The sequence below is a fragment of the Poecilia reticulata genome, chromosome 15 (genome assembly GCF_904066995.2).
Source record: "Poecilia reticulata chromosome 15, P_reticulata-male-v2, whole genome shotgun sequence".
NCBI lineage: Eukaryota > Metazoa > Chordata > Actinopteri > Cyprinodontiformes > Poeciliidae > Poecilia > Poecilia reticulata.
The window spans coordinates 7,675,454-7,700,484 of NC_088844.1; the positions used below are offsets into that span (position 1 = coordinate 7,675,454).

General features: G+C 41.5%; 1 protein-coding gene across 3 annotated transcripts in view; it reads left to right on the top strand.

The window, feature by feature from the left end:
- The window catches only part of meis1b (Meis homeobox 1 b), a 106,804-nt gene that overhangs the window by 43,178 nt on the left and 38,595 nt on the right, over positions 1-25,031 (top strand). For all 3 annotated transcript variants that reach the window (XM_081616641.1, XM_008428866.3, XM_008428865.3), the window contains exon 8: positions 10,769-10,914. In XM_081616641.1, coding sequence (XP_081472767.1) covers positions 10,769-10,914 — 146 coding nt within the window. The remainder of the gene's footprint in view (positions 1-10,768; positions 10,915-25,031) is intronic.

Genomic DNA, 25,031 nt, shown 5'->3' on the forward strand with positions numbered 1-25,031 from the left:
GTCACCGGGAGAACGCAGTGTGCTTAATATGTTCACAAACAACAACCCACCCAATTGGCTCCCACAAATTTTTGATTTCTACGCCAACTTTGTTTTAATGCACATGTTTTTTTTTATTCTATTTTGTTGTGACTTGAAGACATTCCTCTTATCAGACTTCCTAATTTCCTCAATCAGATCACCACAGCAGAAATAATTGCCCCGAACTTGGCTCAGATTCTCACAATAACAAGACTCCAGTGTGCCTTAATGACAAATAATGCCTGAAGATGACTCACCAGTTGCATTCGGTATTGAATATGTCAGCGCCCATCCACAAAACTGTCATCATTCAAGGAAGGGTTGCTTTGTTCTTGCAAAGCGCTCTTTATTTATTGTAATTACTTTAATGGAATTGTCTTTGATTACAGGAAGTAATTACTTCAGTTTGCTCATCGTTATTTACCTGGCTAGCTCTTTTTTTTTTCTTTTTTTTTTTTACCAGAGGATCTTTCTTTCTTTTCCTTTCTTTCTTTTCGTGGTCGGTGGAATTTCTGCAAAGATCAGTAATTTATTTATTTTTGTCTTCAGAGTCACATGATCCAAACAAAGTGGCTGAAGTTTGAGGTGAACATCTACAACGAGCTAAGACCTTCTGGCAAAGGCAGGAAGGGAAGTCTAGACTAGCCATATTGTTTTCCTGACAGCGCATGTCATTATCCGCAGAGCACTCGTGGGGATTGCTTTCCATCTCTCCTCCAAGCCGGGGAGGAAAAGAAAAAAAAAAGGGGGAAGCAAAGCAGCATTGGTCACAGAGAGTGTTTTGTATTGAAGCAAACGTCTGTGTGTGTTGGTTTTGAACACTTTTATAGTCATTGTTGGAAAGTTGCCTTGTGGATGAGTTTGGGAAGCAAGAGAGGCATGTGAGGAAAAAGTGTTGTTTGGTGCACCGAATGGGTCTTTCCTGCTTGAGAAAAGCATTGCAAGGAATGCCTGCATGTTCAGAATGTTTGGAGGTGGGAGGGACCCCTAGAGTCATGGAAAGGGAGCCCCCCGCCCCACCCCACCCTCTCCCAAGGCCTGAAACCCCTTCCCCCCTGTTGAACTCCCCCTCAGCAAGTCTTGAGCTTATGAATGGTCTGAGTACAATAAGCGCCACTTTTTTCTGCACTCCCTCCCTCTCGCAGGCCCTTCTTTACCCCTCTGAGGATTTCTGGGAATGTAATGTATGTGTGTTTGTGTGTGAGTTCCAGAAAGAGGAAAAAAAAAAAATAGAGTGAGAGGGCGAGCACTTTAGTGAAAGTACATCAGCAAGAGTGCGTGCGCGTACTCCGTCCATCATACTCGGCGTGTTTGTGTGTGTATGTATGAATTTCTCGCCTGCCAATATGAGACGTGTGTATCCCATGTGGAAAAGGATAACAGGCCCCTGAGGCCTGGGTCTTTCCCGAGCAGCCAATCCAGGGTCATGTGAGCTTTCTGGGGTGTGAATCTCAACGAGTGGCCAATGAAAGATCAGCTCCAGGTCACTTGGACTCCATCAAAGACTCTTTTCTCTTTGATCGGAAAAACCTTTGGAATAACTACGCCCCTATAAAGTCGAAAGACTTGTCTCCACTTCTTCTCCTCGCGGTTCATCCACAGCCAATAAAACCTCGCAAAAACATCTCACGAAAAACGCTTAGCCATCTGTGAATGACTCCTAAAACCGTATCCCACTCATGACATCTGGTACAGAGCTGATATTCATAAGCTTTACTCCTCACCGCGGCGAGGTTTCTAAGAAGAAACATTATTAGAAAGCTAAATGTCATACATCTCCTTCATTGCGCTGGGAGCGACAAGATCGCAGTTCGCAGATGAGTGAATTGCAAGTCCGTGGCTGTTAATTTGCCAGGCAGCAGAAAAATGGCTGACACCTTCCTCGTGGCACGTGTGCCCATGTGCAGGGGGCAGGTAGTGCCAACGACGCTCTTATTCTGAGAGATGGTTCATAATCAGATCATAACAGATTAGCCTAGATACAGCATGATAATGTCAGAGTGCGCCTTGAGAAAGAAAGATGCACAGGCGTGATAACAGCACGACAGGGAGATGATAAAACAGAGGTGACTGAGCGCCGCTTGCACTCGCCGGATGAAAACGCAACGAGAGTGGACACAGAAAAATGTCAGCCTTTGTATTACCTTATGACAAGATATCATTAACGGCTGTTTCATTTACAGTATGGAAACCTTGCGTAAAGAAAATTCTTACCTCTTACACCGAGGATGCTTTGCAAATTTTCTAGATTTGAAGGAATAATCATTTTGGAGAGTTAATTAGTTGGTCCCCGGGGCTGAAGCTAACAGCTAGCCCTGGAGGGACCACAACCACAATGTAGTTCCGAAACAACTCCAATGTGAAAATCATCACAGTGGGGTGCCAACTAAGTTTTAGGAAGCTGTAAACAATCTTCATTTACTCATTGCGGCTATGATTATTTCCCATGAGAATGGGGGTTGTGCCTCCCATAGCCCTCCTGTGTGAAATGTACTGAATGGAATTCCTGTTTCCAGTGGGAACAACTGGCTTACGTAAAGGTAACACAGAATAAAAAGCAAAAACCTTATAGTGGGTTATATGAATGCTGCTTTTTGATTTTTCACCGCCTAAAACTAGGTTTGATAGATAAGTTGAAAAGTGTTGCATTTGTTTTTGTGTGTGTGAAGAATGTCCTTCCCGTTAACGCTTCTTCTATTGACGTTCCTGTTCTGCAACTTTCTCTACACTAACACCTTGAGTTAAGTGTTGACGTACTTAAGTCAATGGGATTCACAGGTGGGAATGGTAACTTCACCACAATGAAGCTTTAGTTATTATCTTGTCTGATTTACCAATGTGTGGCATGAACCTGTAGTAATGTGTTTATTAACAAAACTTATGTAAGTTTTGCAGGACAAATTGTGTACAATGCAAAGACACAAAATCTTTCAAAGTATTTTTTGCCTCGTGTTTTGTTCTGATATCTTACTATAATTGAAATAAGGCTAAGTTAACCCACAAGTAACCTTTTACTTATTAATATAGTAGCTTGTTATAGGTCAGTGATTCCTTAATATTGATGAAAAGCAGCAGTTCCTCTGGCAGATTATTTCACTTTGAACAAGGCATTTTTCTCATTTTGTAAGTAACATAATCTGCCAGTGGAGCTGGAACTTTATCATCGATATTAAGGATTTATTGACTTAAAACAAACTCCTATATCTTGCCAAAAGGTTTTTGTAAGTTCGTTTTGCCTTGTTTCAAGTGCACTAAGATATTTTCACTGGCAACTAGGCAAAAATACTTAAAATTTTGTGTTTGTAGCATAGAGTGATGTTGTTGTCAGAGACGGAAGCAAACTAAACCCCTCACTCCACATCAAAAACAAACAAAAAAAAAATGCTTAAGCGAGGCATCTTCTGAACAATGAAAACATAAATGCTGCCAAGGCAGAAAATCTATTAGAAGGCCATAAAAACCCATAATGATGTTCACTTATACTATATTACAATCCTTTCGAGGCAAACAGTAACACCATATTCCACAGTAGTTTTTTAGGATGGCTTAACAGCATTAACAAATTGACATGACCCAAATATAATGCCTTACTCATCTATTAGATAGACCCCCTGACTGGAAGTATTTCAGTTCAATTCAGAAATACAAAACTCCATTTCCATGCTTCGTTTTCACTTACTATTTCACACTGGTTCGTTCACCACCCCTCACATCAGTCTCATGTGTAAGTTATCATTGGCCCAAAGCATAAAGTGACGACCGTTTAAAGGCTCATCGGCGTTTGAATAAACTTCTTTGAGAATGGAGTTGTTTGACAGCAGTTTTGGTCCCTCTGAGACTATCAGAGACCAGCTAATCTGGATTTAGAGCGAATGAGGACAACAAGAGAGTTTATATACTTGGGTAAGGGAGTACTTTTCTCCAAACTGTTTTAACCACTTCTTTAAACCCAAAACGTCGAGCTAGCAGATGGAGTGGAGGAGGAGACATGACAGTAATGAAGTAGAAAGAAGGAGAAGAGGGGGGGGATTGAGAAGAACACAGAAAACAGCCAATTGAAGCCGAACCCAGAAGAATGCATCGGTTTAGCTAATGCTAACAAGCCTTGTAATGAATGAAGGAAGCAAAGCAAATTTTTTACATCATTGTCTCTTCGCTCACAGTAAACATGAGTGGGATTGTGTCTGAGTGTGTATTTTTGTATACACCCTGTGAGGGGACTGATAAAATATTCCTTCCCTTGGTTGGCCCCGGGGCATTTCAACTGCCCCTGGCTCCTTCCAGTCAGTGGCCTGCTCCTAATTGCCGCACATACACACACACATACATACACACACACATGCATGCATGCAGACCCTCTGTGGTTGGAAACACACATTCATGGGGGAAAGGCAGAAGGATGCACGCACATACAGACGACTGCACATCTATGCATGCATACATTCTTCACAGACAAACATGCACCCCCGCCTCTCTGGATTGATTCCCCCCCCTCTCCTCCATCCCGTGACCCCCCCTCCGACCCCCCGTTGCCCCTCGCCCCCCTCTCGGTCCCTCCTCTAACTAGTTGCGAAGACGTTGTCATGACCGATCATGTGGGGCAGGCCCAGAGCTTTGCCTGTGGCTTTTTCTTGTGTGGAGACTGCAGCTTGCTAGGTTAGCTTCCCCACGCTGAGTGCATGCAGCCCAGGGTTACAGCCTGCTGAGGCCCTTAGTAAGGCTGGCAGACTGTGCAAGGAGAGCAACTGACTGTTTTATTGAATGAGCTGCTCATCAGCTGCCTGGCTAGCTTTCTGACCCAACTGAACGACTGTAACACAGCGGGCTGACCGAACATCTCAAAGACTATTTTACTGTTTTGTTTTGTTAATTTTTTTCATGAGAAATGTAAATAAGTTAAAAAATTTTTTAAAAAGTCTGTTCATTCAAGCATAACATCAATTGGTTCTTGTGCAATGATTCATTCAGCTCAAAAGATGAGATATACTGAGTTCAAAGGAGCGAAACAAGATTTGTGGAATATTTAGAAGTAGACTTTATAATTCTATTATTTAGACAAATAAAAACAGTGTTTTATTATTTTACTCATTAGAAAACGCTGGAAAAGTCTTCATTTTAGTTCTAATGAGGAACATTGAGGGAAATGCTAGCTTTAGCATTGTTAGCAGCTAACGGTTAGCTGGTCACAGTGCTTACAAATCGTTTGTATTGATCTCTAACAGTCTCTTCTTTACAAGGTTAGCAAAATGTCACCATAGCTAACATTAAAACGTGGTGGAGACATCTGAGGCACTTTTGGAAAGAAGTGTTGTCAAATAATAGTCAACTGCTTCAACAAAATAAAAGTCTCTAACATTATTCTGTGATTTCTGGTGGTAACCTTCAGGATAATCGCTTAGACTCACTTCACCAGAAGAAGTCTTGCTTCCACCAACTGGATAGCGTCTGGAAGCCCAACGTGAAACATCGTAGTGTTTTATTATCGCATTGTACGTTACTATAAATAATGTCACAGACAAGTTCAGATTAGAAAATTGATCTGGACAACTGAGCATGCCCAGTTTAAACTTAGAGTGTACGTGTGTAAAAATACCCGTCATTGATCACGACACTAACAAGTCTTTGCACATTCATTAAGAAGCAGACATTCTCAGATATTCTGGCATTTCTTCACATTATCTCCCTTGTTATTTTGTATGATGTATTCAAGATGAACTAGAGACAGGATTTGACGAGCATTAAAATAATGAAGTCTGCTCAGCCGTGTGTTGCATCAAAACTGGCTTTAAGCGGATTCAAATCAATAATCTATTAAAACCAAGTTATAAATACTCTTTATTTTATTGTCCAGAATCATGACTGTCACCTTGTATTTGTGTCAGTCGTTTTTATCAGTTGTGTTTAGATGGGGAGAGGTTTTCTGAATAGGTGTGTTTTTTCTCTTAGATGTCAAATCGAGATAAATAATCCCCAAGAAACAACAACGGACTGCTCCGCGTTGGGTTTTTTTCATCTGATTAACTCCCCTGCACCGTTTCCTACTCATTATTTTCTCCCCCTTCATTGCCTCCATGAGTGTCTCAAGTTTGCACGTTTCGCTCCTGTTTCTCTCCATCTCCGTCCCCATCCTTTCTTGCGCCGTTTCACCCTTTATCTCGTCTTTGTTTTCCGCTCCGTTGTGTAGCCTCTGTCTGCTTGACAGGCTGCTGTAGCACCGCTGACATTTCCTCGGCATGGCTGCCGAAACAACAGCTTCAGCACCTTTCCAGGCTCAGCCTTTTTCTATTCTTCATGACTTCTCTCCTCGTGCTCGGAGGTAGAGAAAAAGCAGAAATTAGCCCCAGACCTCGTGGAGGTGATTGGTATCAAATTGCACTGAAAATGGAAATGCCAATAAAACTGACGGCCTTCTGCCTCTTTCTTCCCTTCTAGGTAAAGTAAATGTACACTTCAAGTCTGACCTATGGATGCTTGCTCCCCTTCGAGGGAAAGTAGGAGTCCATAGGTCAGACTTAGAAGTGTAAAGGATAGGAATGTGTTAGCAATTCCCTGCCTGTTTTGGGTTGCAGGTGATAAAACTGGAGAAGAAAGGAGAATGTTGATAGTGAACGATTTTTTGTTGTTGTATTTTCTAAACATTCGCCTTCTTTCCTTTCTTCTCATCGTACCTCACCTTCTTCCCTTGGCTTTGGCACTCGTTCGATCCCGCTCCGAGCCGGTTCTCCGGCCGTTTGCTTCTGTTTTCTCAACTCGCATGGGACGAGCCCCTGGGTTTGTTATTGTAGGCTTTGCTGAACATGAGCCGGTCTTTACGACGGATTGAAAGCATTTGCTTCCAATGAAAATCTGGTCTTAGATTACAGGGCCCCGACTCGGCTCACCCGTCTTTTTCCAACAGGCAGCTGGGAAGGGAGGCAGCGGGGGTAGGGGGGGCGGGCGAATTTCTTTTGCCCTGAAACAGTAGGAAGAAAAAACTGAACTCGCTCACAGGGCTCAGACGGTGCTTGTCCTAGGCTAATGATGTAACTGAAGCTTGCAATGTGAGTGTGTTTCCAGGACAGAGAAAGGCTGAGAAGCTGCATAATGTGCTCAATGTGTGCCTGCTTGGTGAGCGCAGGGCTGAAAAGTCTTGTTAATCAATTAATGGATCAGTTGCTGAACAATTGTAATTGATTGTTCAATGAAAAAAAACAACAGTTTTCTTGTCCTGGTTTGTTGACCTTAAGTAAAAAAGCCACAGTTTCAGGATATATTTGGTTGTATAGTAAAACATGATGTAATTGCTTTTATAGTTAGCAACCCACAAAGCAATGGAGAAATGTTTTTGAATTTCAACACTGTGGCTACACAGAGACATGATTTATACATGAATCAATCTTCAGTTTATGCGTAGCCCTGATTTAGACCTATATATTTTGTCCAGGTCCAGAACAAGCAAAACAGTGTGGCCTAAACAAGTTAAAACGTCAGTCCATAAAATTGGCACACATGACTTCCGGTCGGGCCACCCACAAGATAACAGCGGAAATAAGTGCTCCCAAAGAACCTGAGAAATTGCTAAAATACTCCCATGTAAAGTGAGAAATGAACTCGCTGAGTTAATATATAAAGGGAGCCTTTATATATATATATATATATATATATATATATATATATATATATATACACAATATTATATATAATATTATTTAAGAAGCAACTTGTTAAAGCCCACAACATGAACAAGCAGGTCAGCAGCTAAAGCTAACAAGTAGCAGAGACTTTAGCCAAGCTGACCCGAGGAAGAGAAATGTCTGACTTGGACGTGATACTGCGAGAAATAAAAGGTTTTCGCCAAGAAAACAAAGGAAAGCGAGAGGCCATTAAAGAGGAGATTGTCAAGATAAATGCCAGGAAGGACAAAGTAGAAGGTAGGATTGTTGAAAAATTCAAACATAGTTCTCATGTGACGCATCACAGAAAGTCTGTGACCGACTTAGTCGTAACCCAAAATATAAGTGAGGCAGATGAGGAATTGCTTATTCTTTGTCTGTACAAGAAAAAAAGTCATGAATTATTTTGCAGTAATACTGTTTGAGTGTGTAGCTCATCGTCTATAAAAGACGTTGTGATCCCAATGTGACCAGTCTGAGCTTGTCAAGCAAACCTAAAACAGGTCTGCATCTAGACTTCTATTAAACATTTAAAAACACATCAAATATACAGACCAAAAATATATTAACTTTGTTGATGCCCGAGGTTGCATCAATATTACCTGTACAATCTGTTTGTTTTTTCCTTTTACCTCCTTTTACTTTGATTTTGATACGTTGACTTAAGCACAATTACACTCATTAAACTGTGCATAAGTTTTACACTAAACATGTTTATTGTCCCAAATTATATACTACTTTGCTCTTTTATTCATAGAGTAACACAAGTATAACAAACTGTTATCAGCTGGTTATATAGTCAGACTGTTTTCCTCTGGTATCCGGTCTCTCACACACAATGACTGATGAAACCACTGGAAATATTTCTAAACAGCGAAACAGAGAGAAATGTGGAACACTGCAGGTGTTCAGTGACTTTAAATCATAACCTGTTCAGACCTTAATGTACCTTGCTAGAAAACGTTCTTCCTACTATTACATAGTTCTCATATGCCATAACACTTTCGGGAACTTTGTAGCAGCCATCTTGGTAGGCATTCGTAATCAACTCTCACAGCAGACAACAATAAACAAGCCACAAGCTTATTACCTTGTTCCAATCTAATTCATGAACAGTGTAAGTAGATTATTCCATTACCTTACCTTTTTGTAGGTTTCGAAGCCATGGTTCATCTATGCTTTATGCTGCACTTTCCTACCAAGATGGCGGTTCTCTGGTGCGGATCACTTCCGGTTCAGACTGTGTATTTTTACAGACATTAAAAACTCAAAAATAAAGAGTAAATTAATTAGAAGACGTCCTAAAGCCAATACATATTTATATTTGAATTGTAATGTGGTGAATTTTGGTAAATTGGCAAAGTGTAATGACCAGATGATTAATTCTCCATTGCTTTATCCATTGGTTGTGTTACATTAGCCTGAGCCAAGCACACGCTTGATCTTCATATGTGCATTATCAATGCGCAGTAGGTAGTATTTGCATCAATGCCAAGCCCGCTCATTTCTACCCCCACCCCCTCCCCTCATGCCGTCACCTCCACTTCCACATGAGGTTCATTAGAAAGCCTTCAATATGTGTGCATATGTATCTCCTTCTGCCAGCACAGTCAGAGAGAGAGAGGGAGAGCTGGCCGAGAGTGTTGTTTCGTTTGGTTTGTTGAGAGGCTCTCTCTCCTAATGGCGTGTATAATTCAGGTGCCCTCCAGGCATGCTTTCAGGAATTCTTTTGCCTGAGGTAATGGGGAGCAAAGGCCCGGGTTTTAGGCCCTTGATTATTCCATTGATGTGGCAGACTGGAAAAAAGTCATCTCCAACCGGATTAGCGCCAACATCGCCATTAATTATCAATGAACCCGGATCTTGGGGGTGTTTTGGGGGATTTTTTTGCGAAGGTGCCGGGTGTTGCCCTATGGAGGTCGGTGAGCTGCCCTCAACTCTTGCCGCAGTGAAGAAACCGAGATGCTTTGGAAGTGCTTAGCGTGTAATCAATAAATAACAGAATCCAATTCTGTGACTGCTTCTGCGGTTTTTATTTTCCCTCCACATTCTCACTTCCAGGGGTTGGGAGGCGTTGCGAGACAAACGTCGGGCTGTTTGGTGCCGGAATACCCCGGCGTGTGAGAGTGCCACTTGTTTACCTCACCTCATATTTTTTTAATGGTTATCATCTTCATTCAGGGTGGCTCGCGTTTTTTTGGGAATAATGATAATAACAATTAGGCTTTTCATCACCACAGATGGGAAGAGCCACTTTCTCTCCAACCGGAGCTGTATGGAATCCGTACAGTAATTGGGCGTCTTTGAATGCTGGTGTGTGTGTTTGTTTGTGTTGAAGAGTTAATGTTGTGGAGAAAAGGCCCGTGGAGCACTTTTCCTTTCTCTTTCAATGCTCAGATACTTTGAGCTGTCTCACTGTACCCCCTTAGGTGAGGTTAACTGGCCTTAATAGAGTCTTATCGAAGCCCTACAGGTTGCTGTAAGCAGCCATGATGCTATTGTTATGAAAAGCAGCTAGCTTTGTTAGCGCTGTTTGCGCTTCCCATCTATTTTCCTTTCATTTCCCCCTCCCACATCCTCGCAACCTTGCCTTTTGTAGTGCCGTGTTACTCTTTCCACCCCAGGTAAAATGGCAGAATGCGCCGGGGCGACGCTTCAATAACTATTTTCCCCTCAGGATAATAAAGACTAAATCTCTCTGTCATTTTCAATTCTGCGCGGGCTTGGATGGGAGAGTGGGGAAATGCAACCTTACAAGTCCTTTGTGCTCCCCCTCTCCCCCCCCCTCTTTTCCTCACGAAAGGATGCAAGCGCTTACTGTGTTTTCAGGGATGGTGGGGGGAAAAATGAAAAGGCTGGGGTTTATTTATAAATGTATTAAAAAGTGAATGCATTTAGCGAGGTGCCATTCTCTGCCAGCCATTGTCGAAGGCTCCAAACCCCGTCCGACACAAAGAATCTCCAGAATTCCTTTTTTCTCCGAAATCACATTTATTCCCTTTGAACCCGAAAGACGCGGCAACTGCAGGAAGCAAAACAAACTTCCCTGGCGTCTGATCGGAGCTGTCTCTTCCTGTTTCCCCGTCATGTGACAGGTGACGGCCTGGACAACAGCGTGGCCTCGCCGAGCACAGGCGACGACGACGACCCGGACAAAGAGAAGAAACACAACAAGAAGAGAGGGATTTTTCCCAAGGTGGCCACCAACATCATGAGAGCGTGGCTCTTCCAACACCTAACGGTGAGTTCAGCCCAACAATATGTGTTTCACGTCACGTGTGATCCTCAACTCACCGCCAACAGCTACCTTCCCCAAGTCTTGCTAGCTCTGTGCTGCTAGTGTTTGGGCAGAAAGACTTTTGCACACCTGAAACACACACCATCCATTGTAAGGCGAGCACTTCAAAGACAGGAGACCCGTGTAATGTTGGAGAGAGTCTCTGATCATCTGCTGAAGCTGAACGTGGCAGAAGCAGAGCAGAAGCACCCCCGGCGAGTTTGTACAGATGGACCGAAGAACCTCGTTACATTAGTTAGCAAAATGCATGAGACGCCGCGAAAGGCCAGTGGCTTGGCTTTTGCTTTCCCTCAATTAGCAGGAAATCCACTCATCGTTTGAGACTGACACAAATAGTTTGGTGGAAGCTAATGTTATTTTGCGGGTGATAGAATTAGGCTTAGGTTTACAGGGAGATTTATTAGCTCAAAATAAGCTCCTCAGTGCTGTTTAGATGTGACGTTTGTTCCAGTAGCTTCTTGTCCAGAGTTTCAGGGGCCGTAATGAAGCTCAGAGTTAATTTGTCTTACACTTAAAGTGATTATATGCTTTTTGTTTTATCACAGCGCATCTGCGGAAGGAATGTGTTCACTCCAGCTGACCAAGATTTAAAAATTAATGTCTGAATATAATATTTTCTTCAGACCTGATCATTATAAAAGCATTCGTTGCTTTAGGTAAACTGTTCGATTCTGTTCTTTTGTTTAGAGGCGTACCTAGGCCTGTCACAAAACCAGTACATTTCGCTTGACAATAAATTATCCCAGATGTTATTGCGATAAAGAATAATATTGTTATTTTGACACCACTTTTAAACAATAGAAAGGTAATGCCATTATAAAGCAAGAACACACATTCTCAAAGCTCAATACATTCTATTGAATGTTTAACACTAGAGCTAAAATACATTTTAAATATCAAAAAACAGGTGGACCTTTCAGAAATTAGCAGATTTCTGATCAGGTTTTTGTCAAATTTGACCTCAATTACATACAATATTATGTTAATTTAAAAGAAAGAAAATGCTCAATAGAGTTTTTTTTTTTTAGAATCCTACATTAGCTATTAGCACAGCTAACATTACGAGTTATTTAATGAAAAATGATACAAAAGTACATAATTCCTCACCACCTCAGAAAAAACGTTCCTAAAATATATCCATGGAGAATAACTAGAGGCAGATGTCCCTCTTTGAACAAAATGATTTCAGCACTTTGGATGATTTATGTTGAGGGCCTTTACCTTTGCTCTGAGTTTTCCAAAAGGCTGCCGACATTTCCATACCCAACATGTTCCATGAAAGACAAAGGTCAAAATCACCGCTCAGCCTTCCTGTTATCTGCTTGCTCTTTCTGGTTCTCTCACAGTCTGAGTGATTTGCAGACATGATTGGTAATGTCATGCTAAGCACAGTGTACTTTTACATAGCTAAATGTTCTGTTGTTTCAGCCTATTGTGCCAATATCTATTTTCGTAGGATTGTCGCTTATGGCATGAGTCATCTTCGCCAAACAGGAAGTACACCGCAACAGTCTGCAAGCACAGTTTGTTTTTAGATAGAGAGGTTTCGCCACAGACAAATCATTTGTTGCAAGATGTTTTATAACCTTACGAAACTACCGTAGATTATCTCTTACACAGTGCCCTGATGGAGTTGCATATCGATGCACCTCCTGTATGCTCTTCTTCTGTTAACATTTGTTGAAATGTGGCAGATTGTCTTTCCAGCAGCCACCCCTGTTGTAAATGAGAACTGCAGTAAGACATCAAAGCAACACTAATAATGTTTAGTGAGTTGATCGAATCCTGCTTAACAACTTTTTCAGATCGTTTTTGCATCCATATTTTATGCATCTTATAAAAGAAATTTGAAAAAATAAATGATATTTCCAATCAAATTCATCCTTTTAAAAAACGGCTAAAAGCAGTAAATCTGTTCTTCAAAGAACGTCGTACTGAAATATAACCTAGCCTTTAACAAAACTTTCAGTTTACATTAAGCCAAATTGCACTGGATTTCAAAGTTTAGGGCAAAGCAAATAGAGGAGCTGGAAAGTGTTTGGCCATTTAGAGGCTTTATTAACATTTCCTCTAAGCGCCGTTCCCAGGAAAGATGTCTTAGAAGTACTTTCCTAACTCTGCGTCACTTGCAATCTGCAGACCTCAGGAGTTTGTGGAGAACATGATACGGTTCGGCTGAGTGGCTCTCGGTTTTGGATTGCACAGGCCAAACGGGAGGATGCGGAAGATTGTGGATATTGCAGTCTTTAATGTCTGCGTACACCGGCATGTGACGTCAAACGTAGCATTTTTTTTACAAAAAAAAAATTTCTTTTACTTTTTTCAACCTCCCGCTCTCCATTTTGTGATCTCTAATCTCACACCCCAAACCCTTCAGGGTCATAGGGAGAGGGTATTTGTAGCACACACACACTCCAACATACCTCCTGTGTCATTTTACACTCTGAATCAGGCTTATGAGGGGTTTCGACATCGTTGGATTTCAAACAGTTGGTAGGATATGAGCTTCAGGAGGAGAAGAGGGGGATAAGGGAGGATCCATGAAACTCTCCTTCTCACGAGCAAAAAGAGAGAGAGGAACCAAGCCGTGCACACGAGCTGGCAAACAATGGATATAACCGGTGAGCTACTTTACGGCACAAAACTGGAAGAAATCCGAAGAGCTACATCCATCTTTTGTGGCAGCGGCATAATTTCACCAAAAAAAACAAAAATCCAACTTTTATATCAAGTGCATTTATTTAGTAGTGGGGGGAAATCCCAGCTGTTTTTAACAAGGTCACAAAATGTAACTGAAGCTTTTCTTTATTTTATATTTCACCTTTTTTAAAGTTAATCAGAGCTTTATAGCGACTGTTTAAAAGCAAGCCAGGACTTTTTGTTCTCCTTTTATTATGGTTCTTTCAGCCACTGGGCTCCAGGCTAGACCCGTATTTATCTTACCAGCAAGCAGAGTGAGAATGATGACACATCTCTAACACTCAGTGGAGAAGTCAGAAGACAAGTCAAGCAAGTCGAGGCATCGTGGGGGTCACTGAGTCTCCATAGCAACCATTAATTCTACATGTTGTTTGGTAGTGATGCCAGAAAGAATTTACCAATTTACAATTTTCTGTAAATTGGTGGAGTTTGAGGAACTTTACAGAGAATTTAGCTGGAATTGTATGGGTTTGATCAGATGAGACAAAGATTGATGAGGTTAATGGATCTGATCTGAAACATCTGAAACTCCTTTTTTTTCCCCCACGATAAGTAAAAGTGGTGAAATTATTGGCTAGGTTTTCTAAGTGCTTCAGTAGCTGCGATTCCATTGACTGTAATATTGCTCTAATAGGAATGACAAAAATAAATTTGCTTAACGGAAACGCCAATTTCGGAAAAAATAATCCTCAGGTTTTTCTGCTAGGATTCGACGGTTTTTCGGCCCCATCAAAATTTGTGTTTTCTGCAAAACTGCAATGGAAACACGTTTTTTGCATCACTCGGGTACATGATGAACAACTGGATGTTACTACTGGTGGAAATGACAAATATAACAGGAAGTAGATGGCGAATCACATCGAGGCATGTTTTTAATGACTTATTGAGTCAACACGTGTGATTTTAGTTGCGTTTCTTGTTCATTAGCAGAACATTAAAGTTTTGTGAACATTTGCAATGGAAAGTAATTAGCTGTAATGGCAGCTAGCGTGAGATTAAAATTACATATTTATATCAAGGCTTTTTACATACATAGTTGGTCAGTATTGTAGATGCCAGGTGCCGGTCTCATCTGTTCACACTAATCATTCTTTGATGCTGCCATCATTTGAAATGACCTGTTGACCTTTTTAATCATGGCGTTTACCTGCAAATGCTGTGTATAAGCACATTATCCCCATAGAAGGCTTATGGTTGAGTCTGAAGTTTGACAGAATAGCTGAAAAAACAGCAAGAACTACAGTCGAAGTTTGGATCCCAAACTTCAGTGTATTATATGTTAGTCGCCCTCACAATTGGACCCTCAGGGGAGTTCCCATTGTATCGAAGCGGAAAGGGAAGGTGGGTGGCAAAATGGGGCTATGAGTGCACCGGCAGGGTAAGAGGTAGGTGGCATTTACACAGCTGTTCTTTCACTGTTGTGTTAAAGTTGCTCATTTTATCCACCATAGGTGTTTATCAGCCACTTTGCCAGGGAAAGGTAAAGATTGTTTCCCGCAACAACGCGGGGGGAAAAAAAAATCATTTAATTCCCAAGATTGCTGTTTTCCTCACGAGCTGCTCATCTGACTGGGAGAAAACACGCTTCCATTTGAGATTCGCTGCAGCAGTATTGAATTTGTGATGATGACAACGTTTGCAACTCTGAGTTCTTTCCAACACACCCAATGAGCTCATATGTTGTTGACAATGCTTGTGGGACGGGTTCAGCGCAAGAATTTGGCTGCGCTGACTTGGAGCGACTACAAAACATTAGCGTTAACCGCCTGTCACCGATGGCCAAGGCATGCAGTCTGCTGCCAGCTTGACATGCAGCTGTAAACCGGGTAGGAGGCCGTAATAAAAAAGAGAAAGAGGCCTTTTTCCCACTTGTCTGCTCATCACATAGTGATATTCCTTATTCTTTTTATAATACTTGTGTGGTAATTTCTGTACTTTCTCTTTTGCATTGATCGTTTTTATTGATAATATTTGTGTAGTTAAGTAATTTTATCCCTGTTTGGTTAATCTTTGTTTTTAGTAAGGCAAAAATTATTCATTGTCCAGGGACAACAGATGAAAAATAGCTTTTTGGCTAATTCTGACGCATTTACAAACATGTTAAAAGGGCAGTATTTTTAGGAGCTGTTATAAAGTTATTCTCTTATCAGAAACATATCTGAAGTGTTGATGTGAACTTTTTTAATGCATGTTTGAGAAATAATGTCAACCATTTAGCTGTTCAAAATGCATGGGTGGACATAGCTTCACCTTCAGGACGGTTTGTTGCTGAAGTCAACTGAAGTTGACAGTTATTTGTGCTCTAAAATGACTATGTGCCTGGAAAACACGTAATACTGGCCCTTTAAATTAATTGGATTGACTGTCTGTGCACATCTAATCAGAGAAATCAACTTTTTTGTGATTCAGAGAGAATAGTTATATTCTATAGTAATATTGTTGGCAGTAATTTTGCACTTATTTAGCTAATATTTATATATTTACAATGTCAGAAGCTAGTCTTAAGAAATTCCACAGTCCCTCCTCCACACTGTGGGGTCTGGTTCCGTCCACCCCACCTAACCTGCGCCCTCCCCTCCACACAAATGGTATTTTCTTGTTTAATTTAACAAGAAATGAGTAGTAAATGAAAGCTCAGGCCTCAAATCCCCAACGCGCCCCGCGCTCTGCTCTCCACTCCCCTATGAAAAGGCAATTTGTGAAATTATGTGATAGAGTAATTAGATGGAATTCACCCCCGCCTGTGTGTGCTGCACACACCAACCATATTCCCATTTAGATTGCTGCCTCGCTCGGGTTCATGGAGGTGCACAGAAACGAGTGCGCGCATGTGTGTGTAGCAGTAAGCTTGGCATTTGAAGTGTCAGCATTGGTGTATTCGCACACTTTTATACACATTATCGCGAACACACTCACATCCTGGCTCTCCTCCCCTCTTATTTGTACACATATGCAGTGTAACGAGGGGCAGCCATGATCGCAGCTCATAAAAGAAGCCAACCCGCAAACCCTCAATGAGTTGCCTCTGCTTCCCCCCGTCACACCCCGCCTCCCGACTCCCTCCCCTCCTTTCCCTTAAAATGTGTAAAATGCGAAGAGGGAGAGAGCATGAAAAAAGATCCAACTGGAAGGCATAATCCGCCGTTAATACAATTAGAGGATAATTTAAATGCTAGTGTACGCAGATGTAGCCGAGCTGGGGGACCCCCCCCCCCCAAACCCCTCTTTTATTTTTTTTTCTTCAACAAAGCAGCGTGTGCTTGTAGGGGGTGCAGGGGAGGCTGGGGGGTGTTGAGCAGAAACAGGTGTGAAAAGTGATATAATTCATTTCTGCACCGTTAGACGAGGCCAGAAGCCTAGTTGTTGTGAATGGATGTTGGGTTGGGGTTTATTGTATCGTTTATCATTTATTGTGATTAATTTCTCATCATAAGAATTTTGGTTATCGTTGTCATGATAAATTCTAATTAATGTTGTTTAAAAAGAAACCGGCCTGTATTGTAGGTAAAAAAAATTTTGAACATGCTTTTCTTCCTTGTAAATGTATAAAGTTTTTTCTTAGGAAAGCCAAAATAGTATCAGATTTGATAAGAATCTTTTGAGTAAAAATAAACAATAACACAAACTCCAAGCCAGCAACCTTAGAGAAAACCGCATGGATATCCCCCAGAGAGCTGCGGCAGATCCAATACTTGTCCTGAACCGGGTTCTGCTGAATGTGTCTTCCTGTTAGAACAGAATAACTGCTCCTCTCCACTGTCACCACATGCTTGCTCAAGAGGAGAGAACTGTCTTTTTACCAGTTGACAATATATGATCAATTGAAATTGACTTAATATAACAGTGAATGGATATAATTTGACTGTCTGATTGGAATAATTTGGACTGAACTGAACAGATATTAGTTCACTCAACATGTACTGTGAAGCACTTTGTGGCCCTCTGAGAAAATGCTCTACAAGTGCAAGCCAGAATATATTATTTGTGTATTGTTATGAATTGGCCTTGTTTGACTTGTGTGCTGCCTCAAGATGATATTTGTTGTGAATTAGCGCTTTATAAATAAACTGAATATGATGTATGACTGAAAGACAGCGGTGGTCTTGACAGTCTTGCCAGAAAGTAATCGTCCTGTCCTTGTCTGATTTCCTGGTTTTTGCAAAACGCGTTTGTACAATTCAGACTATATTGCATTAGCAGATGGCATGGAGTCCAGTCCAGCAGAAACTGAAGCTGGCTGGACCTTGAATCGGCTCTAGGTCAATCTGTCCCTTTGCCAATGTACATTTTGTACACATATAAACTGTCTGGATCAGTTTTTTTAACCTTCAGTATCTTTGTGAATTATGGGAATAGTCAAAAAATGCTCAAATCTCACACAGAAGTAAAGTTAATTATTTTCTGAGGGCTTTGCATGCCATACAAACAAATTATCTTACAATGGACTATGAGTGAATTATAGTTGCGATTAGTCATTTTTTTCATGCATACCAACTGTTTGGACACATGGTGGATATCAAACATTAAATCATGTATCTATGATGTAGCTCGTACAAAACGACCAAAGTACAAAGGTATGAAATGATGAAGGGTTGAAGAGAACAGTAGCCCATTGATTCTCATTGGTTGCTTGAGAAACTAATGAGATCTTCAAACCACACTGAGGCGATCAGAACTTTTTTTTATCTGCAGCATGTTGTTACTCTTTACTGAAAACACATTAGTTCCTGGAAGTTTGGAGAACATAAACCATATACTAGAGAATGTCCACTAAACAATGATTGTGGGTGAAAAAAAAGCTCTAAGGTCAGAGTTCACCGTTGCCTCAGACACCATTATTCTTGGGCTGTTTATTGCTGGAACCTGGATGTGTCAGCGTCCGGGTCAGCCAATGCTACCTGGGCGCATTGGCTGACCCGAGACAGTTCCTGAGAAAGTTTATCCCCTGGTTGTGTTTTCAAACCGAGATCAGAGGGTTACTCCTGCCCACTTTCATCTCTACTACTCAGTTGTACCGATAAGGAGGAACAAGGAACATGGAGAAATTCTGAAAAAGATACAATGCCTGAACCCAATCCAGAACAGTATTTTTTCCGACATTCTTGTCTTGTGATTGTTGTTTATCGTATCTATCCGCCTCAGTAATAAGGTTTCTCATAAAACATAATTGCAACTAAAAGTCAATGCCACAGGGACGCCTTGTTAATATCTTTTGAAGAGGCATCATTAAGCAAACTTGAAAGGAGAAACATCAGCTGACTATTTATGTGTTTTCATTCATTTATTCATAAAAGACAATGAAGTCACGACGTCCGTCTTGATACTGTACGGTAATTCGAAGGCTGGTGTCTCGGATTAAGGCCTAATTTAATCTAAGTGGCAGTCAGAAGCTTTGGCGCCACTGCATGATGATTTCAAAGAGGTCTTGACAGACGACAGAAAGGCAGATGGACGGATCTGCTGAAGGCCTGGCATGACACCGCGACAGAATGGAGAAACGAGCGCCTTTATTTGCTTTTAGAGACTTTATCTTCAGAAAGGAACCGGCCCAGGGCTGTGTGTTTGTGTGCATCTGCCGGTGAGGGTTTGCCGCTTGGTGTTTGTGCAAATGCTCATGCGATCGCCCGGGTGTGTTTGTGCGAGGGCGTTTGGAAGCAATAACTTGTCCGTACCGATCGCAGGAATGGTCGGTGTTAAAGAGGCGGCAGCTGAGTCAACCTGCCCACCCCCATTAACACATACACACAGGCACACACACACACATATTGTGCCCCAGCCCCCACATTACCCCACACCTTGTAATGAAAACATCATCAATTATCCGTCTTGACAGGCCCCAGGGACCTACGAACAGAAAGCTTTCTTTGGGGGGCTTCTTTTCTTGGAGTGACCCTCGCGGAAAAACACTCTGCGATTCTCCAACCCTTTTGTGAAAAACATTCACGCTTCCGTTGAAGTTTGTATCCAAACCTTAAGATTTTGCTTTGCCAACAGGCTCAAGATGGTAGAGTCCATTTGGTCAAGGTGTGGGGAACAGTGGGTGAGAGTGCCTTGTGTGGGGTTCAGAGGGAGGGTTTGGGGTGGGGTAGGCATAATGGTGTGGCTGGGGCTGAGGGAGGGCATCAGTCCTGACAGAGACTCCTGAAAGGCCATCTGTGTCGTGATTGATGGATGGAATGATGGATGGTTGAGTAGATGAGCAGATGGGTAGAGCCATACAGTAGGTGACAGAGCGACTCACACATGGCACAAGTGTTGGTTTCTGGAGATATTGGCTTTTATTAATGTCACTTTCTGGATACGTTTATAAGATCTTTTCTTCCATTCTGTAGTTTGTCTTTTTTAAATCGATGGGATGTAATACTTTTAGGTCTTCCGGGAGGTTTCATTCTCATCTTGTTTCAATCTAACAAGAATCAGTTTTTAGACTATTTCAAGTAGATCTTGCTTCTTTTGTTTCCAACTCTGACCTGCCAATTCAGATTTTGACTGATTTAGATTTTTTAAGGACTTTTATATGTAAAAGAAGGAAATGTGCTAGTGGTTGTTTAATAGATCTAGTCATTTGGAAACCAGCAGTAAATATTACAAGATTAGTTCTGTTAACTCGTGAAAGTATATCTCTGAAACTTTTATAAGATTTTTGTTGAACTCAAAAAAAGTGAATCAAGGTACATCCTGGTAGGGTTACCTTTTTTTTTTCTTGGTCTCATTTTTCTTGGCCTCATTGTACCTGGATACTTCTGCTGTTGTCTTTGACAATTAAATTTAAATATTTTTAAACAGACTTCCCAAAAATAGCTAGCAACATAAGCATGAAGCTCTTCAAAACAGAGTAAGATGAATATTAAATTGTTGTTTTAAATCCTTGATTATTTTATTGTTATTCCCGTTATCGCAACATTTCAAGTGACTTCATTGAGCAATACATAGGTGCAAGTTCTAGCCTTTTATAAAGTGACTCTACATTCCCCCCGAATGCTTGACTCCATTTTTTTCCTTTCAGTCTCTCCTCTGTGCTTCTTGTATCGTTTTACCCCACCATTTAAAAGCCCTCAAGGGCAGTTAACTTTTAATTCATGTCACCTTTGAACTCTTTCCTAGACGTCTGCCGCAGATCTGGAGCAAGAGCTTACACATTTGTGTATGTGCGTGTGTGTGTGTGTGTGCGCGCGCGTGTGTGTGAGCTGATCTGGCGTTAGTCAAGAAGTCGGTTTGTGTGTTTTCTTGAGAACGTGAGAACTTTACAGACCCTCAAGGTCGGTCAGTAGCGCTGGAAGGGATCAAGAGATCTAATGGCTCTCGAAGCTAAACAGACCCTTCAGGCAGATTCAGTTTGAATATTCAAACGTAACTTGTTTTTAGATTGTAATGTAATGTTTGGATGGTTTACAAGTATCATGATTACGACAGAATTCATTTTTACTAAAAGTAATTCATCGCAGTTGTGTCCCTTCTTGCCATTTTTCTTCTGCTTACCCCCCTGCCCCTCCCCAGCTCCCATATAACCTCAGTTGGGGAAACTATGAAACAGTTCAGTGTGTGGTTTCATTGTTGTATGTCAGAGAGATTGATGGCCTCATGTTGAAGCTGTGTTTCACACTAGTTCTATTTTTCATTATCAGCTATATGTGAGCAGCATGTGTGTGTGTGTGTGCGTGCATCTGTGTGTGTGGCTACAGGCTCAGTAACTCAGATATGCGAAACCATTCTCGGTTTGAAACCCACTAATCAGTTTACGGCAATCTGCAAACGCAGAGAGGGAGTCGACTGAAAACGTACACTTGGAGGCAAATTTAAACCCACTACCCAGACGCAATATTTTAAAAAAGGTGTTACAACAATGCCTTTGTTTGTTAGGGTGTGGAGTTCCCCACCATCGCTGTGGAATTTATTGGAGAGTGTGTGGCAAGTTTGACATGTGGTAGAATCGGGATAAATATTGTCTTAAGGCGGCATTCAATTTGGCTTGGAAACTCGAAGGATGGAAGGGCATAATATCTGGCTTCTTGTTCCAAGTAAAAACAAAAACAGTGGTAATTATATGTTGAGTTGGTGCTAGCTACCAATAAAAGTAAATAATAATGTCTTTCTTTTCATTTTGTGTTTTAAAACACAAAAAGAACATGCTTACATATATAAGTTGTATGACACGACACGTGCTGTTGCTAGAAAGAGACACAAACTGACAGATTCACAAACAAAATCAATATATCAACATATTAAAGACTAAGGCTTTAATTCTACCATCACAAATTTCAACTTCCTTTTGGAAAGTCCGTCTCATGAGAAAAAAAAAGAGATAAGTCTATTGTTAGCTTGACCTTATGGTGTCATCTAGCAATTTTGCTATCTTAGCTGTATGCTAGCAGCGAGCGTTTCCTAATCTCCCCCAATTCCCATTGCCAAATCATAGCCTAATTGAATAGAATTGTAAATTAGTTTCAGAAGATGTTAACATCTCCTATTTTATTGATTGTAGCCTTGGTCCCAAGTTGGGCTATTGATTGTTACCCCTGATAAAAGCAAAATGAATGTAAATATACTTCTGCTGGTTAATATTATTTACTTGAATTATAGAACTCCATTTTTTTCCCCAGCTGACAGAGTCGATTATATAAATCTGGTTGTAAACGTGTGTAAGGGTTTTTTTTGGTAGGTATGTCTTCTTTTTGTAGTCTCATAGAAAATGACCAAGTTACAAAATGGCCAGCAGCCTAATAATATAATATAATATAATATAATATAATATAATATAATATAATATAATATAATATAATATAATATAATGTATATGCCTATGTTTACCTCCCACCAGAACAGCACAGCTTCTGAGTGTGTCCCACGAGTTTGTTCAGCCATTCATACTGTACAATAATTGTGCTAGGTGTGAAATCACATTAGCAGTAGCTGTTAGCCATTATCCACTGGAGTGTGTTTGGCAATCCAGAGGATGGGTAGATGTTTTCTGTCTGGAGTCAACAGCTCAGTACATTTTACTTACAGCCAACTGCTGCAGCTTGCCCCAGATACATTTGCTGGGTGTGCGCGCGATTGCATATGCGGTTGTGCCATTATATTATTTGTAACTGTCAGCCTCATGTCTCTTTTGTTAAGGCGGAGTTGAATGTGTGCGTGCCTTTTGTGCCTCGTTCCATGCCGGCGCTTGATAGATGCTCCGGCTCTGCTGTTGTGGTAATCAGTTTGCACGTTGGCTGAACTAATTTATCAATTCAGTTCCTCCCACTTGTATTCTCGCCCATGCGTGAACCCTCTCTCTTTCGCCTGCTCTCTTTCTCCGCCTCAGACAAAACACTCCTTTCTGAAAGACCATGCAGGCTCCCTATCTTTTATGCAAGTCTTCTGCTTCTCTGACTTCACTCACCCATTACTCCTTTCTTCCATGACTTTTTGTCATTTTTTATTTTTCTGTAACACTCATCTGTCTTGGCTTACATTTTTGAACGATGATACTTTTGTTGTTGTTGTTTTTTTTTTAAAGGGACTCTAAAGAGATATCTAAAGCAGATATTTATAGATGAACTCTTGGGATACTGTAATTTCTACTCTTGCCCTATAATTATATGATTGACTTTTTTTTACTTAAACCACAGAAAAAGTACTTAATGTACAGGTCAACGTCGCATGAAACACATGGCCATAGGTTGGTGGTTTGTTCACTCTTGATCAGCTGACCCAAAGAGTCATTGTGATGGGGGACAGTCACGCACACAGACCCAAACACACACAAGTATGCATGTCAATGTTTGTGCATTTTCGTGTGATTTTTGTGTACGGTTGTCTGTCCAGTGGAGTGAGGCAAATCGTAGCTAGTGAACCAGGAGGTGAACGCAGGCGGGCAATAACTCATGGTGGAGGAGTTGGACTCTCGAACTGAAAGAAGAAATATCTGAAACCCAGCACCAATGGCCATCTATTTGTCTTGCTTCTCACCCTTGATTGTCTTAACGTCCTTAGAACCCAGGCTTTGCAATAGCTTTCCACTTCATCCACTCCAACATTTATTTTTCTCCGTTTGAAGCATTTTACGTTTAACAGCAGTTAGCTTTCTTCTCTTGTTACCCCGCTTGCTTCTCGAGAGCAGAACGAGGCCGAGGGTGCTGCTCACTTGTTTGTTACGACAGATTAAGTCATTGATTTGTAAAAGGGGTGCACTGATGGAGAAGGCCCGCTGCTGCACAAGATGAGGAAGGGCAGGGATGGAGCAGAATTAGGGGGAATGGAGAGAAACCGTCTGGTTTGAAAGAGAATGTGGGTACGGAGCATATCGGAGCTAATTGTCAAAGAGGTGAGTTAAATGGAGATGGAATGGAACAGAAGAGGAAAAGGTGGCAGCCAGATGGATAGTTAACAAAATGCTAAATATAGAGCAAAGTGGTGGAGTTAGAGGGAGGGGTAGATGTTCTCTGATTGACCAGAGATCTTACTGAAAGACGGAGGAAGAGAGCTGGAGTGCGAAAGCGTCATCTTTCACTAAGAGCCCTGCATCACCTCTTTCTGTCTTTTTGTACTTGCTGCTTCAAAGAGCATTTGGCAGCAATTGTGAAATACCTTTACCTAGTTCCAGCAACTCCCCAACTCCGATTCCTTTAACCAACCCCTGCGGGGGCCAACGGTGAGTTTCTAATTAAAACGTTGGGGGCAAAAGGGTAATTATTATAATGGCATAATAATATCGCCAAGGTTATTAGAATGTTCTCCGGTCACTAAATTGCTTCCTCTGAGAGATCGGATTTCAGTGGCATTACGTAAAGTCAGATTTCCTTGAAAGTCAGGTGAAATGAAATGAATCCCCTCCTGGCAGAGCTGCGATCTGAGATTTAGGTTCACAATTGTACGTCAAAGAGTCTAAAAAAAGCCTTTATTCTGTCATCGTGATGGCATATCCTTCAATTACTTTGACGTTTAGTTCTATTGGGAAGATTGCAAACTGCCTTCGTTTTGCCTGTGTTGTGTTGAACTCCCCAGTAGTGGCACGCAGTTTCTGCGCAGCCCTGTCCTATCAGCAGGTCGTACTATTTGTGTATAACAAGAGAACAGTTGTTTTTAGACTTAAAAATCATTGCTAAAAAGCTAGCTCCAAGCATTGTTGCTCGGAGCTTGCTGGTGGTCTTAGGGGCATCCCACTGTTTTCTCTCAGCTTTCCGCGGTACCTGACTGCGATGGGGCTTTGTAGATTCCTCTTACTCCCATTTAGACACCCCCTCATTCCCAGGCAGCCCCGAGGCAGCCCACCTCCAGCTGTGGCTGCTGTTCTCCGCACCGCTTGGTGCAAGTACCGATCGCTTTGGAGTGCCTCCCCCTTGCTCAAATAGGCAGTAATTACGGGCTTAAAGAGG